A 17,157-nucleotide genomic window follows, 5' to 3' on the forward strand; every position below is an offset into this window, starting at 1 on the left:
AACATTCTGTGATTCTGTGAGACCTGCAGTCCTACCACCCTGTGAGCGCAGGGACAGGCAGACAGCCATGCTCCCACACCTGGGGGCCACCCTTGGGCCGCCAAGGGCTGCAGCAGCGCTGGGGACAGCCTGCACGAGGGCGGTGTTGTGGCAGTAGTCACCTAATGCTGGATTGCGTGGCTGTGCTCCAAAACGGCCCAAATCTGAAAATGTGTTCAGGGTCAGGACGTCCCATGCTTCACAAAGGGGGTACCATAATATATTTAGTAATACTCCTTATTTTTTATATAATTTAATGCAGTTTGTTTCTTCTGTCTTCGGTGTACTCCTCCAGCATCACAGGCGCTCAGTGAGAACTTCTGCCTGGTGTTTTTCCAGAGTAGCCATCCTTGTTTCAGAACATGCCAACTATTTTCTGAGGAATTAAAGTTATCCCTTCCCTTATCCACTACCTTGCAATTTTTAACAGTAAATTTTATTAGCAAATTTTACTTGCAGTTCTGGTGTAGTCACCTTGTTAGTTTTCTTCTAGTTCCTCAAAGCCTGCTCTTGGTATCACAAATTCCCGTGGCCTCACCAATTTTTCCAGCTATTGCTAAATATGACCGCAGCAATGCTATTTCAGAAACAAAACTCATTTGTGCTTTGTATGATTAATGTGTTAATATGTAATTACTTTTATTCATGTTTACAAAGCTAAAAACTAACACAGAGTGATTTTTAACAGCAACATTTTAAGAAAAGGACATCTGAAATTCTGAGTTAGATCGTGGTAACTCCCAGGCTTCCTTTAGCATTTGCATTAACCTAGTGCAATATTAACCTGGTCAATATTATAATGTTCCTTATTTTATAGAATCATAGAATCATAGAATGGTTTGGGTTGGAAGGGACCTTAAAGATCATCTAGTTCCAACCCCCCTGTCCTGAGCAGGGACACCTTCCACTACACCAGGTTACTCAAAGCCCCATCCAACCTGGCCTTAAACGCTGCCAGGAAGGGGGGCAGCCACAACTTCTCTGGGCAACCTGTTCCAGTGTCTCACTACCCTCACAGGAAAGAATTTCTTCCTAATATCTAATCTAAATCTCCCCTCTTTCAGTTGAAAACCATTCCCCCTTGTCCTATCACTAAATGCCCTTGTAAAAAGCCCCTCTCCTGCTTTCCTGTAGGCCCCCTTCAGGTACTGGAAGGCTGCTAGAAGGTCTCCCCGGCACTTTCTCCAGGCTGAACAGCCCCAGCTCTCTCAGCTTGTCTCCATAGGAGAGGTGCTCCAGCCCTCTGATCATCTTCGTGGCCCTCCTCTGGACTTGCTCCAACAGCTCCATGTCCTTCTTATGTTGGGGGCCCCAGAGTTGGATTCAGTACTGCAGGTGGGGTCTCACAAGAGCAGAGTAAAGGGGCAGAATCACCTCCCTCGACCTGCTAGCTGCGCTGCTTTTGATTTTGCAGGTAGCTAATGAGTGGCGAATAAGCACTTTTTTTTACTTCCCTGCCCAATAGAGCCCCATTTCATTGAATTCTGTACCAGGACAGGATGCTATTTTCCTTGGTCTATGTATCTACTGAAGGAAAAAGGGAACCACCGCAGTTCTACCCGTAACTGACCGCTAGCTAAATCAAGAGGAGAAAAAACCCTGCAAGCGAACCGCTGTCCTCTCCCGGGATGTGGCCTCCCGACGGCACCCCAGGCTCCGTGTCCCAGCACCTTTAATGTCGCATTTCTCCCCTCAGAGTCACCCTCCGCTCCCCCGGCTCCCCCTCACGAACACCGGCCCAGCCTCAGCTTCCCGCCGACAGGCCGGGGCGCTGCCGCTGACGGCCGCCTGCCCGCCGCGCCTCACCGCCACGACGACGCTCGCCCTCACGGGGCCGCCGCCGGCTCCCCGTCATTGCCACCGCCCCACCCGACGCCCTGCATTAAAACTCCCCCGCTTCCATCATCCCTTCCCGCCCTTCCTATTCCGACCGCTCCATCCACCGCCTTCCCTCGCCCCTGCTGCCTACCAGGCCGCGCCCCGCCGCGAAGGGGCCGCCGGAGCGGCGCGGAGCTGAGGCGGGGCACTGTCGGCCGCCACCCGCCGGCAGCGAAGGGCCGCTCCGCCCGTGCTGGCGCCACGGTGCCGGCAGGCGGCGCTGCGTGGCAGCCGCCATCGCCGCTACCCGCAGCTCGGCCGAGCAGGGCCGGGGCGGCTGGGGCGCGGCTTCCCGGACGCGAGGAAAGGGCCCTGGGCTGGGCCGGGGTGACGGCGGGCGGCGGCGCAGGGTCTTGGCGGCGCCATGGGGAAGCGGGACAACCGGGTGGTGAGTAACGCGGGCAGCCCGGCGGGGAGGCAGCGGCTGGGGCCAGGCTGGCGCCGCGGCCGCCGCTGGGATCCGCCACAGCCGCAGCGGCGGCACCTTCCGGCGGGCCCCGGCGGGAGAGGTGTGGGGAGCGGGGCGCGGCCTCTGCACGGGCAGCTGCACCGCTGCGGCCGCCTAGGCGGGCCTCTCCGGCCCGCTCCTGGGCTCCGGCCGTGGGGGACGGGGGGGTAGAAGCGGGCAGCCGCCCCACAGCGGGGGATGGGGAGGTAGAAGCGGGCAGACGTCCCACAGCGGGGGACCGGGGTGTGGAAGCGGGCCACCGCCCCACAGCGGAGGAGAAGAGGGGCACGGTGCCGCTGGGCCTGCGCCGCGGCGGGCGGGAGGCACTCGAGGGCTGGCGGGTTACGCGGCCTCGGGGTTGGGGGACCGCCCGCTCTCGGGGCCCCGTGCCGCCAGGCAACAAAGGCGGGCCGTGCCCTGCGGCCCCCCCGCCCGGGGTGGGCGGCCCGGGGGAGCGGGGCTTGGGCTGGCGGAGGTGCCGTGTGGAGGGGGTGTCCCTCAGCGTGGGCAGGCCCCTGCCCGCAGCTCCCCGGCAGAAGCTCCTATTGCCTTGTCAAATGCGGCAGCAGTCGTGACTGATGCCTGCTTTGTGATCTGCTGAGGGAGGATGATTAAGATGCTCTGGTCCTTACAAAAATAAAATGTTCCCGGTGGGAGTTGCAGCATTCGCTGAAGTAGCTCGGATCATCAAGCCGTAGTGCCTTAAACTTGGCGTTCAGCTGAACCTGGGCGATTTAAAATTCAGCTTTAGGCGGCACTCTGCTAACTTCGGGAGCCAGCAGTCAGAGGGCCAAAAATGCTCTTCTACACACCTGATTGCAGAGCCTAATTTTATACTGTTACCACATTCATCCCTCCTCATATTTTTCTTTAAACTTTTTTGTACCAGTTAGCCATGCACCTTATGTTTCATTTAGGCATTGAAAATTTACAATTAATTAGTTTTATTATTAAAAACAAGTCAAAAGAGGTTGTTTTTTTTTTCCCCATTTCTTTGTCTCTTTCGAGTATGTGCTATGAGTTCATACTCAGATCCATTCAGGGAATTGTCTTTGCTTACCTTGGTGGAATAATATGTAATAGACATGATGGACATATACATTATACAAATGGATAGCTAAGTGTGTTTGATTACTTTATTGAGGCATCAAAATAATGGAGTCTACTGAGAAAGAGTTGGCAGTGTTAGACTGCAAGACCCAGCTCTGCTTGAAATGTATTGCCCTCTTGTAATGTTTTTGGGTGTATTTGGGTGTATGTTTATGTATTCTTAATTTTCTTTTAATAGGACAGTTGGGATGCACCTACCAACACCAGGAAATCTTTATACTTGTATGTAAGATTCGTTATGCCTTGATGGCTGCTAGTACAGACAAGTTACAATACAGGGCCCTTTGCTTCTCTTCTGTGATCGTAGAGCTTTCTATCTGTTACTTCTTTCCCATGTCCCTCCTTTTGACTCATCATTTTGACTATTTGGAGATGGAAAATAAATTTGATGTTTTTCACATCGGCAGGATCCGTGAAAGGCAGTAACAGTTTGTATTGCTTGCCCACAGAGCCCTAGCTGACTGAAGGTGCCTTTGTGCTTTTCATGAGCATGAAAGCTACACAACAAATACCTTTTAATAACTGCTTGAGCAAACTGCCAAAAGAAGAAAACGAATGTGCAGACAAGCACTTCCTTTATTGAGAGTGCATTTCTCTGCTCTCTCTGGCTAGTGACATGCAGTTTGGCAAAGTAGAGTAAATACTTCTAAGAAATGTTTATTGGTGAAGTAATTCTTCATAAATGAACCTGTTTGAAATGATAAGAACATGTTTTAAGACATAAATTTCCTAATTGTGTAATATAGAGCAGTATTCAGTCATTATGTGCTTGCTGCCGGAAAGTTAAAGAAAGCCACTGGATGGAGGCAGCTTCCTAGCTAGTTATCTGGGGTCCATTGGAGGAAGTAGAAAAACTGACATTTGACAGTTGTAGCTGTTTCTGCAGGTAGAGAGTTTTGTTGGGGGGCGGTGGGGTGTTCATTTCAGGTTAGCTCAGGTAAGAAAGTAGCTAATTTAATTAAGAGCAGCAAGAAGCCTTGGTTTTAGGAATAATAATTCTATAAGAAGCCAAAGCTTCAGATCTAAATTCTTGAATGGTAACCAAAAAGAGTTGACTCGCTTTGCTCACTGGAGTAAGCCAAGTCATGAATTACATTTCTGTTGTCTTCTCTAGTGGATCTAGTATGTTGAAATTACCTTTGTATAATGAAAACAGTGTTCAAGTACTGCTTTCCTGTATTGCTAAAGGAACTTCTTTTCCACTCAAAGCTGAATTCAAATGCAAAATTTTTACTCATTTGTAGATTTGTAATACAATAAAATGCTAGAGTTGATAATGTGAATACGTATCTTTAAGTGCTATGACTACTTCAGCGCATGCGTCCCCCTGGCTACAAAAGAAGTTGCCAAGCTGAGATTAAACTAGTTTAAGTTGACATACCTCAGCGTTTACTTGCCCATGTTAGTTAGCCTTTTTGTGTGAATTAAAGCCTCAAGAAATGGCAGCAGATGTCACCCTTAGAGTTGCAAAGTCAACTTGAGTCAAAAAATGGTCCACTTGAAAGTCATCTGATTGCTTCATTGCGGTCCAGCTGATGGACCATGACCCAAATGCTTCCCTCCAACCTGCTGCCCCATCCCAGGCAGAGCCTGGAGTGCTTCTTCCAGGACTAAATGTAGCCCCAAGAGCTGAAGGCCACCAGCCTGCTCACAGTCCAGTCCAGAAGCCCAGCATTGCTGTGGCCACTGCTTCTGCGGTGGGGGGAGCAGGAGGGGAGGCAGCACCTGCTGCTTTTGACAGCTTTCACAAATGGATGCTTACTGTGCGTGGTGGCTTCTGAATGCTTACTTTATGGCCTGATAAAAAGCAGTGTCAGACATGTAAGAGCTACACATATGGTCGAATCTTTACTTTGAATCTACAAAATGTTGTACTCTTAAAAAAAAATTATCTCAGATTGGGCAACCAAAGCTAGTCATTGTTTTGCCTGTTTGATTTTTTTTCCTCATCTGCAAACTGTGGACAGTAAGAACAGTATGTTTTATGTTTTGCAAAAGTAAATTGTGAAGTGTTGGGATGATGTAGTGATAAAAGCCCATGAGATAAGGGGGTATATGTACCTCCCTTTCAAATGAGCAAAATATTACTGGCATTAAAAAAAGTATTGAAGAATTGTTTGCTAGTTTATATTTTTTCATTAATTGGTGAGACGGATTATGGATTCTAAGTTTTAAATTAATCTTTTATAACCTATTACATTTTTAGAGTGAATATGAAGAGGATGCATGGGTTAAATATTTTATGTTTTTAGAAACAAGTCAGAATTATTTCTCAGTGAGTGAGAAAAAGTTTCTGTGAGGAACAAAAAGGACAGATTTTGGTATCATAGCACAGATAATTAATTTTATATTTCTTTTTGTTTTTTCATATTCAAGGCTTACATGAATCCCATAGCTATGGCCAGAGCTCGAGGTCCTGCCCAAAATTCGGGACCAACAATACAAGACTACTTGAACAGGCCGAGACCAACATGGTAAGTGGCAATACTTGTTTGCCCTTTTTAAATATTTTGGCAGTGGTTCCTCAGAAGAGGAAAACGTTGGTCATTTTACCTCTTTCACAAATCCTAATACCTAAAGCCCACAGATATATTTCATTTTTAAAGAAAGTAATCTCTAGAAAAAACATTTTGGTGGTGTATTCTTGGAACAGAGTTTATCCTACCCAACAAAATCATCACTTTGAGATATAATCAACAACTTTACGTTCAGTCCATTTTGCCTCCTCTCATAAGACATTAGAGAACAATTTACCTAATTGCAAAGTTAGCTTTAGATCTTTCAGAGGGATTTAGCTACTGTACTTAAGTTATTAGGGTTAGGTTACCATGTGCATAACATCTAAGATGCTTTCATTCTTCTTTCTGTTGGAAGTTCAGCCAAAGCTAAACTTCAAAAAGCCCTACAAAAAGTTAGATACTGAAGAAGGTATTTTTAATTGTGAAAATTGTCATCTATCATCCTTTTTATGTAGGGAAGAAGTGAAAGAGCAACTAGAAAAGAAAAAGAAAGGATCCAGGGCTTTGGCTGAGTTTGAAGAAAAGATGAACGAGGTTGGTAATGTCATTAGTATGTTAATATTTGATTCTTCTTATCTTATGCTACTTTTCCTCCATTATCATAATAGCACCAAGTACCCATAATATTTCACTTCACTCAAGCTTTTAATGAGTAAATGTTTTGTTTCATTTGTGCTGGAAGTTAAGGTTACCACTTAACCAATGAAGAGCTACTCTCAGTTCAGGGAAACACTATATAAAAAGTTTTGAAAATTGCTACTGAATAAAACTTCAGCTTTTCATAAATGTAAATATAATTATACAAATGCATATATTTATATTAATAAATGAAACTCGTGCATTTTCTGGTATGATAAACCAAAGTCTGTTGTGCTAATCTTCACTTGTTTAAGATCACACAATCCAAATATATTGGAAACAGGTATATTACTGGAAACACACATCTTTGGCAAGGAATGTAATATTAATATGGAAGAAGGCACAAAGAATGGCCTTCAGTGTACAGATAGGACTATAAAGCACTTCTTTCTCTCTAATCCTAAGCTGATGACATTCCATTTTGGTTCCTTACTATAAATGCAGCTGTTCTAGTGCTTGAATTCGGTACTTACTGGAGGTCAGCACAGCATAAGAAAGTTTCACATATAACTCCTGTTGTATACATAGGAAGAAATTCGTATACAATGAATTTAACTGTTCTTATTCCTTCTTGGGTTCTGGTATCTTGAGATAAGCTTCAAGCAGTAGTTTTCGTCATTGTGTGTGAGTTTCTGGTTGAAGTAGATTATCCTCCTCCTCTGTTACTGGAAGGGCATAGTACTCATAGTATCCTTACTATACCATTTTGTCTAAGAAGTTATACCAGTATTTGGAGGGTCATGAGGTGCTATTCTGAGAGGATCAGTTGTTCTGCGCTCTGTGAGTTTTAGCTTGATGAGTTTGGTTTAGTATTTTATCATATTCCTTTCCTGCTTTTATCTTTGCTTTATTGTGAAATAATTGAAACTGGCATGGATAGAAGATAACAGCATTTCAGTATGGTGGAAGGGTAGGAAGGGAGGTAGGGAATCATGAAATGGCCATGAGTTCTTCCTAAAGCTGCTAAGAACAAACCTCTGAACAGTTGAAAAGATTACAAGTCTCTGAATGAGGTGCTCTCTCTCCTATTTTATTGACAGATGTTGTGCTTTTTTGTTTAAAACATAACACTAGCAGAGCCTTAGAATAATTTAAAGAGAACGCCTACCTAATGAAGCACAGCCTGTTGTTAGAGACCCTTCAGGTAGCTCTGGATAGCTGGTATTTCAAAGTACACAACCTGCTGCAATATTGCATAGACACTATCTTGTGCTGTATCCTGGCTAATCTGCCATGTCTCTCGGCAGCACTGTTCAGCTAATTCATAGTATGCTGACTTGGGGATCTGTGTATCATACTGCAATGCACAGGTATAATCTTACTTAATTCCTGATTTTTCTGTCGCTTCAGCACAATATGTGGATTATCATTGCTTTGCCAATACAATACCAGTGCAGCTTCGTTGTGAGGAAAGGGAGGATCAGAATAATAATGATAATAAAGAAGGGAACACATGATGTGTCTGACACGGGAAGCAGCAATAGCGCAGATGGAAGCTAGCAGCCTTTCAGTGGGATGGGGACAGGTTGGATGCTTCAGGGCTCTTGAAGGTGGGATTTTAGGTAGTTGTAGAGACCTCGTGAGGGATTGAAAAGGAGGCATGAGACGAGACTTTTCTCCATGCAGTGTGCCTGACCTAACAAAAATAAGAGAGTTTCTATGAAGATGTGTATAATAATTTAATCTTAATAATTGTTGACACCAACAAGGCCCAGAACAGACACTAGAGACACCCATACACTGAAGCAGGGCCAGGAGAATTTGTCCTGAAATTTTGTTTCAGGTGATTTTAAAACTAAGACAAAATAGCAAGTTTTCTGGTAGGGTGCCCTGGCTTCCTAAAGTGCTCTATCAAGAACACTGTGATACAAAAGCAAAAATACTATACTTGATGATCTTCAAGATAAATGATTGTCTCTTAAATCCAAATAGCTTGAACATTAAGGTGTGAACTAACATGGTATTTCGATGAATATTAATCTTCTGTAAAATCAAATGCATTATAGCCTTGGTTAACTTTATGTGTTATTTGCTGTGGATTTTGTGAAAACTATAATGTCAGGTAGAGGACAGGATTTCGAAAAAGGTCTCTTAAAAAAAGCTGTTTGGAAATGACGCTCATGTCACTGTTTGTTTGGTTTTGTTTTCAGAATTGGAAGAAAGAACTGGAAAAACACAGAGAGAAATTACTGGGTGGAAACGAGAGTTCCTCCAAAAAAAAAGAAGTACGTTATTTTCAGTTTCGTACAGTGTGTATTTGGAACTGGATTGATCATCGATGCTGCCAATACAGAATGTCATAAATGCATTTTGAAAGCCAGCATCAAAGTACATAAATCTAAATGTATGACAAAATAACATGATGCCAAAGTAACATTTGTTTTATTCTATTTTTAAGAAAAAGAAAAAGGAAAAGAAGAAATCTAATAGGGTGAGCAAAATTTTCAGTTTTCTGAGCTTTTTTGCTTTTGCGTTGTTCCTATTTGTCATTTAAGTTCTCTTGGAAAGAGAGAGTATAGCTGTAATTTTGAATTTAGCTGTTAAATTAACTGATTTTTTGAGAGGGGTGGTGTACATTCTGTACAAGGGGAATTTTACTTCTGCTTAAAGGGAGGAAAATAGCATTAAATAGATATTATTAAATGAAAAATGTTAGAAGTTACTTTTTACGGTTTTATTTGAGAAAATCTATGTAGGACCAGCTTCTTGGAAGTAAAATTCCATTGATAATACTTTGCAAATGAAGAAATTTTAAAGGGAGTGTTTGGATGGACTTTTGACTATTTGCCAGACAAAATGTTGCATCTCACAAGCTTCACTTTTTGTTGTGTTTGGTCAAGTTGTCTTCATCTTCCTCTTCTTCATCAAGCTCTGATTCTTCCAGCAGTTCATCTGATTCAGAAGATGAGGTAAGAACGAACTTATTAGGATCTAACATGTTTTGTTCATGAGGCTTATTTAACACAGATTTTTGGTAATAGAATATTGTTTGAGGGCTTGGTTTGCATAAACTATTTAAGTTTTATGCATTTGGTGCATATAATAAAGTTGTAAATTTTAGCTATGTATCTGTTCAAGAATTTCTTTATGAACACTATAAATTTTGGGTGGCTGGCTTGTAAACTGGATGCCTTTCTGTTTTAACATTGAATTGTATGCTCTTTCAATAGAATCTCCCATCTAATCATAAAAATGCAAACATACCATTTTTACTTTTTAGCAAAAATCTTTGTTACAGATAATCAGATTCTACAGCACACGTCTAAATAATAAACAGTATCTTGAGAACCTGGATTTTTTACCAGTTTACATTTTTTCAATGCAGAAGAGTTATGAAGGTCCTCTGCTAAAAGAATCAATTGTTGTATACTTTATTCCTCATCAAGAGAACATGATAACATGTAGGAATTTGGTGTTCCCTATTCTTTACATTTAATGTAAGTCTTTAATTCCAGTGAGAATAAATTCAGGGTTGTGTTTTTTCCTTTTCCTACAATATTTGTGGATAGGATAAAAAGCAAGGGAAGAAAAGAAGGAAAAAGAAGTATCGCTCCTCACGGAAATCTTCAGCAAGCTCAACTTCTGAATCTGAGTCAGACAGCAAGGTAAATAAGCAGATGTGTTACCCTTGGCAAGTTTTCTTATTTGTGTTATAAAGGCATAAATATTTCTGACTTTCACATATCAATATCTTTTTAATCTTCCAAATTTAAAGCCATGCATTCTTATTGTAACTGAGCTGCGCTTGTATCTTCCAGATGCAATCAGGAATCTGCCTCCACTGGCCATGATGCCTGGCAGAAATAATTTTTAGATCTTTAGAAAACGAACATGCTTTATTCCAGCAATTTTTAGCTATTTGTCTGAATTCAAACATAGGCAGCTTTTGTGCTGCTCAAATTAGATTTAGTTTAGATTTAATACTACGTTAACACTTACAAGAATTTCACAGAACATTTTATTTTTTTAAATATGCTATTTAATTGAACACCACCTGTGAAAATACAGGTATTGCCTGTATTTTCAATATTCTGGCCTGTATCAGTGGCCAGAATATTGCCTCTCTAAATATCTGTGGACTGAGTAGTTTCCTGTTGGAGAACTGAGCCTTTACCCACTGCATATTAAATTGAGGGTGTCTTTTTTTCTTTTCTGAAAGTAGAGCAATGTAGATACAGAGGCTTACTGAATGAACAAAAAAGTGGAGAAAGATATATGAGGCGATTGGTTCTGTTAGCATTTTTCTGTGTCTTGCCTAAACATTAATAATACAGCAAGGTGTTAAGATTCTATATGTAGACTTTACCACAGGTTTTCACTGGAATACCTAATTCAGTGTGGTATAAGTTGTGATGAATCACTGTTTGCATACACCTATGAATTTGTGCTAATGGGGGTTTCAAAACTGCTACATAAAGGGACACAGAAATACCCTCACTGCTGAAATTGGAAGACAGAAAACTCCATGGAAATATCTGCTTAACCCCTGCCTGATCATCAGAGATGAGCCTGGAGACTCTGCACTGTTACATGTTAGACATATGTTATATATAGTTACAGTAGTGATAGCTGGTATCCTTTCCAGAGGCTCTCTACTTGTACTGCAAGTACTCTGTTACCTGATTCCATACAGACCTTTTCACACTGCTGGTTCAGGAAATTAGGAGCTGCATGAAAATCATGGCTTTTTCATATTTTTCCTGTAAACTGCAAGGTGGAAAGAGTAACTTTGAAGAATGACCTTCAATAGACAGAAAAATACAATGGGTCAGACTGCTTTTGGGATTTCTGCCTTTTTCCTGAAATAGTTTTGTTGTGGTTTATGTTTTTTTTCTCTTTAGGACAGCACAAAAAAGAAAAGGTCAAAGGAAGATTATGAAAAAGAGAAGGTATTTTTACTCTTGAAATACTAACATCAGAACTCTATTTTATATACATAACAGAGCTCTCTCTTTCCTTTTTTCTTTTTTTTTGAAGTATTGAATGCATCAATTTACACCTATGGAAATTTTCTGTCCAAAATGACACAGTCAGAAGATACTCAGTACCCCCAGTTTGAGGCAGACTTTTAGTTGGGTTCAGTTCCTGTTTTAGTAATTGCTGTTAGCAGAAATGCTGGATCTGTTCTTGTTATGAAGGTAAATGAAAAAGTATCTAATCTGCTGTAGCAGATCAGCTACATTCTCGTATTTTGGGTTTTATCTTGAGCAGTCACATTGAGCTAAAAATATGTGTGATGATATTTCAGTGGCATGCCTGGTAGGATGCTGGCTTGTTGCTGTAAATTAAGGAATATCAAGCAGAGGATATATTTATCTAAATGTGGTCATAATTATAGATAGTGTACTTATGATGGCTTTGAAAAATTGCAGAGAAAAATGTATTAGCTTAAGAAAAATTACCTTATTCTGTCTTTTCTCTAAGCATGAAAACCCTCTCTACTTCCCACCAACTCACCATTTTGTACACACATGTGAGGACTTTCTTCCTTCCATTATGTTTAATGCAGATAATCTTCTTGACTTAAATTTTAGTTATTTCTACCTGTGTGTAAATAACAATGCTTTCAGTCTTTCTCTCTAGTTACCTTTCTTATCGCATCGGCCTCTACTACTCCAGTCAACAATACTGACTTTGGTGTACAAATAATCCATTGCATAAGGCAAATATGTTGATCTTTTTTTTCCTTGCTCCCACTTCCATTTCACAGTTTCCATTTCCCACCAACTCCTTTTAACTTTGAGTAGCTTCTCTCCAATGACCAAGTGTCTACTACAGCCCCTTATTCTTGGTTAAGCTGTAATGCTACTTTCACACCTCTTCTGAAAACAAAGGGCATTTGGGAACTAGAGGTCTTCCCCTATCTAAAAATGCCCTGTCTGAACTGGGCTGCATCAAGTGTACTTTTGATGAGTACTTTTGGGAAAGGATTGAGGTACCTATAACAGACTAAATAGCACAGCTGAGATGTGTGATCCCACCTTACGTAAAGATGATTAGCAAGATTTTTTTTTTTAGTTTCTGGCATTAGAAATTGAGTGGAAGAAAGTAGCTCCAGTCTTAGGAACACCTTGCCTGGTCTAGAGCAAGGGGCAGGGGGACAGGCAGGGGGTGTGGGGAAGTATCTTATCAGAGCAATCTCATGCAGCATCAAAATTTTTAAAATAATTTAAAAAAAAAAGACTGTCCTTTAAATATACTGAGATTATATATGAAGTGTTGAAGTGCAGCTGGCAGGGGACAGCTTGTTCCTTGGTTGGACACAAATATAGAAGGAGCTTTTAATTTCATCAACAAAGGAAGAGTCTGCAGCTGCAGTGTTTGTATGCGCATATTGAGACCTCTTCACTTAGTAGTATTTAAAAGTGGTGAAACATTTTATTTTCAAATGCTCACGCCTTCATGTGTTATGATTTAAAATAAGAGACTATACTGTAGTATTATTTCGGTCGCTTTTAGAAGGCTGCTGTATCTTGGTAACACGAGAAAGGAATATACAGAAAAAGATTATTTCCAGTAAAAGCATTTTAACAGTTGGTAGGGTAATTTGTTGATGGTGAGTAATTAGTTTAATGTCAACAATATTTAAAAATATTTCACAACCTAGAAATAAGATTTCAATCTAATTTCTAAGCAGAAGTTTTATAAAATTTGAAAGGCCTGACTTAACTCACAAATATATTCATTTGTGTAGGAAGGCAAAAATCACCACAGAAAAAGGAAGAAAGCCGATCGTGGTGATGGACCTTTATCATCAGAATCCTTATCAGAATCAGATCAGACAGAGGAGGTCAGTGTGAAACCTCAATTTCAGATGTTATAATGCATTTAGCTTACTGATTTGTATGAGAAAATGAATGAACTACCTTAGATTTAATATATTGAAATGGTTCTGCTCTGTACACTTGAATTTAAGAGTTCAGCACGTTCAAAGTTGTTTGTATTTTTCTCTGTAATAAAAACTTTCAGTAAGAATTGCTCACTACAGCTCCTATCACCTACAAGTCATTTTGAATTAATTTTCCTGAAAATTTTCAACTTTTTATGGATATTTTAGAGCTCAATGAAATGAGGCTAAATGATTGGTGTGGTGTCCTTCACAAGATTTCTCTCTGATGTTTGTGGATAGATTGGCATATTTCAAGATGGGTGAAATTTTTTTTTCTCCCTTTTCCAGTGAATTAAAAAAGTTTGGATGTAATAATCTTACTCTCACTCTTGTGTATATCTACTTTGAGGATTTGTATTCTTGTAGGATTACAGAATTTGGGAAGGTTCCAATGTGCTGCATTTTTTTATTAAGAAATTTTGCCACATTATTAGCTTCGTAATTTTATGTTTATATCTCTGCTGTTGCATGTTCTATTGCGTATTAAAAGTAGAGTGTGTTCCAAAATCAGATGTTTGTAGGATTATGCATATTCTAGAATATAACACCGATAACCAGTGTTTCTTTGTGGGTTATTGTGGCATCATTCATTTATATGCAACAAAAGCTCAGACTTTTATTTAAAACAGCATTTCCAAAGCTGCTCTCCCATTACAGTTGATTTAAATTTTTTTAGGTGCAAGCGAAAAAGAAGAAAAACAACGAGGGAAAAGAGAAAACAGCAAGTATCCTTCTTTGCTTACACTGTTGTTTTAAGATATAAATGCCCTGCACTTGGCTAATTTCCAGTTTCACATTTTTCAGTAATACAAATGTTTTATAGCAAAAGTCACATGACTAAATTAACAATTTATCTATTTACCTGCTGAAGTCACTTTTTCAATTATTGAATTAAAGGAAGAATTTGTCACTATTTTACCTATATAGATATATATGATTAGAGATTTATATAAGTTTAACACTTAATTGCAGCATATATTTTGCTCTGTATCAACCTACTAGAACTACTAGTATCTGTATAGTGTCAGGTAGGGTAGCAATTTGCCACACAGATGTCAGTGCTGTTCCTTTGTTAGTGCTGTGTAAAATTCTTCCTTGGTAAGCCCCCTCTACCAGACAATGAAAAAAGGGCCTTAGGACATAATAGCTGCAACATCTATACTAATATAATTCTTCCTCCAACCAAATAAAAAGCTGTCAGCAACCTGTTACTTTTCTTAATTTTGTTTATTTGTTTCTGTTGGTAGAAGTGAGAGGAAGGTTCAGCAGTGATTTATATAGAACCCAGATTCATCACATGTACCTGAGGCTCCTCAGTTAGGAGTAGAGTGATTCTGAGATCTGAAATGCCCACGTGAGATGTCTGTGTATCTATCTTCACTGTCAGCAACAGTGTTCCTAAGTAGACATCTCTGTTGTCTAGTTGAGTTAGGGCAGAGGGGAGGCTTACATTAGTCACCTAAAAATGCAAGCACAGGAGTATCAGTAATACTCAATACACATTTCCCATGGAACTTGTTTGTTTTTTCATAATCATATAAGCTGTTTGCCGTAAAATTTCTAGTGAGTGATTGTGGTTTTTTTCTTAGAAGAATTGTGTGTATAAGTAATACGTATAAAACAAAGCTTTTATACCAAGATTGTTTTGTTGACATAATGTCACACCTATTGAAGAATTCCAGTTGAAATTCTGCAAAAAGGCAGGATTGTATCTCTCAGCTTCTGTATTACAGTGATCAGGATAATAACTTTAGGACTGAATCCAGTAGTGTTAATTGAGTGTATTCATATTTACAATTGAGATCGTAATTGTTTTATTTTAAAGGAGGTGCAAGTGCTGGAGATTCTAGCCAAGTGTAGTTGAACTGTTTAATTTTGCACAGTAAATATAAGCACTTACTTTAAAATCTGTAAACATTCTAGTTATTCCCACATATATAAGTTGTCACTGCTTGTCAAAGCACTTCCTTATTACTTTCTCAGAAACCTATAAAGCACTGAAAATCATTTAAAAGATTAGGAAATGTAATTGTTACAGTGATGAGAGGTGTGAAATAGCCAGACCACTATGGAGATAAATTGAACACTGCTCATAATAGTGCAAATTACTGGGTAAAAGACGAATTTTCTTTTTGTGATTTCTCAATAGGCTTTTACAGAAATCTCTTTTGAAGTATCTTTCTAAAGATATCCTTTCTGTGCTCTCATTTCGCATTAGCAGAATTTAATAGATGGCAATTTTCTCATACAATAACTTCCATTTAATTTTATCATTTTTTTAGGATAAAACAAAAAAGAGAAAGAAGCACAAGAAACATGGTAAAAAGAAGAAAAAGAAGATTGCTGGTTCAAATTCTGATTCAGAATAATATTAAAAAGAACCAAGACTATCAACAGAAGTGCAATGATGAAAGGAAATTTAAACTGTGAAATGACAGCAAACTTTACCAAACTGCATGAGTTTTCCTGTGTTGTAGAAATACTCCTAATCTTTCAATAGCCAGCCAGACGCAGCTGTTCTGGGAAAGACCGTTGTTATTGCCTGCTGCTTAATACACGAGGTACAACTTTTAGAAAATTCCAGTAAGCAGTGTTAGATGTCTGAAACTATATGAGATGGTAGTCCAGCTGAGGTGCAAAATATTGGAAAATAAGAGTTAAACTTTTTAGATAGTAAAAGTAGTCTTTTAAAGCATTAGTAATAGTCTTTATTTGTAAATCAGGACAGATAAAATCCCATTCATCCTGCAGGTTAATATTATACATAAACTATTACAAGCTGTTGTCTGCTAACGGCATTTACAAAATAGGAAATCAATGATAACATTTAAAATGCCGCCATTGTAGAAATGTTTCTCATCTGCCCCATTACCGTCTTCATGCTTACAAGAAAGGGAATGCTACCATTTTGGCTAACTGAATAGGGTGCCTTTGCCTTTGATTCTTGCAAATCTTTGCTATTTTTAATCCATGCAGCATCTCTGATTCTAGGGAAGCCAGAACAATTGTCAGCAGATTTTTTCTGAATAAGCAGTTCTGGGCTTCTAAGCATGTGCTTCTGCATTAAGCAAGAGCAATGACATTTTGCAGTATAACTGACATTCAAAACCTGAAGATTTTACCTCTGCTTCTTTGAAATAGTGATAGATCTTTGCTAGTAAATATGCGTATTTCAGTTAATGGAATTTTGGTTTAGTTGAACACTTCTTGCAAACACTGGTAGCTTTCTTTGCATTATCTTTAGAATTGTTTGCATGATTTGTACCATTTGTAAATTAACGAAATGCAGGTAATCATTTGTTGTAACCAGTTCTATTAATTACGTTCCACATGCAGAGTTTCATGTATGTATTTAGTTATAGTTAAGTTCATTGCTGTGTTTAAGTGCACACTTGCTGAAGATATTTAGCATGTAAAAAGCAGGGTTTTGATACCTTAACAGCTTCATATTGAAGCTGATTTTACTCTAAGCAAGTTCAGTGGCAGATCTGTTACGTGATGTGTCTTGTTAGATAAAAAACTACTGCCAGAATCTCATTAAAGATACTGTTTAAACAGTTTGTATTTATATTTTTGTACTTGAGGGCTACAGAATGTTGACCTAAATCATAAAGCTGTTTTACTTTAAATTAGTT

At 39.7% G+C, this 17,157-nt stretch overlaps 1 protein-coding gene across 2 annotated transcripts; it reads left to right on the plus strand.

Annotated features, from left to right (window-relative positions):
• The first annotated feature begins 2,150 nt into the window (after positions 1 to 2,150).
• FAM133B (family with sequence similarity 133 member B) lies at positions 2,151 to 17,079 on the plus strand. Of its 2 annotated transcripts, none has more exons than XM_068404816.1 (11): positions 2,151 to 2,305; positions 5,852 to 5,949; positions 6,450 to 6,528; positions 8,784 to 8,858; positions 9,032 to 9,064; positions 9,474 to 9,542; positions 10,143 to 10,238; positions 11,475 to 11,522; positions 13,328 to 13,423; positions 14,199 to 14,243; positions 15,805 to 17,079. In XM_068404816.1, exons 1-11 carry the CDS (start codon positions 2,282 to 2,284, stop codon positions 15,889 to 15,891), a joined length of 750 nt encoding a protein of 249 aa, XP_068260917.1. In that variant the 5' UTR covers positions 2,151 to 2,281; the 3' UTR covers positions 15,892 to 17,079. The 2 variants fall into 2 exon arrangements, with proteins under 2 accessions (XP_068260917.1, XP_068260919.1); XM_068404818.1 differs by having other exon boundaries at positions 14,199 to 14,247; positions 15,805 to 15,877.
• Positions 17,080 to 17,157: the final 78 nt, after the last annotated feature.

The sequence above is a fragment of the Nyctibius grandis genome, chromosome 7 (genome assembly GCF_013368605.1).
Source record: "Nyctibius grandis isolate bNycGra1 chromosome 7, bNycGra1.pri, whole genome shotgun sequence".
NCBI lineage: Eukaryota > Metazoa > Chordata > Aves > Nyctibiiformes > Nyctibiidae > Nyctibius > Nyctibius grandis.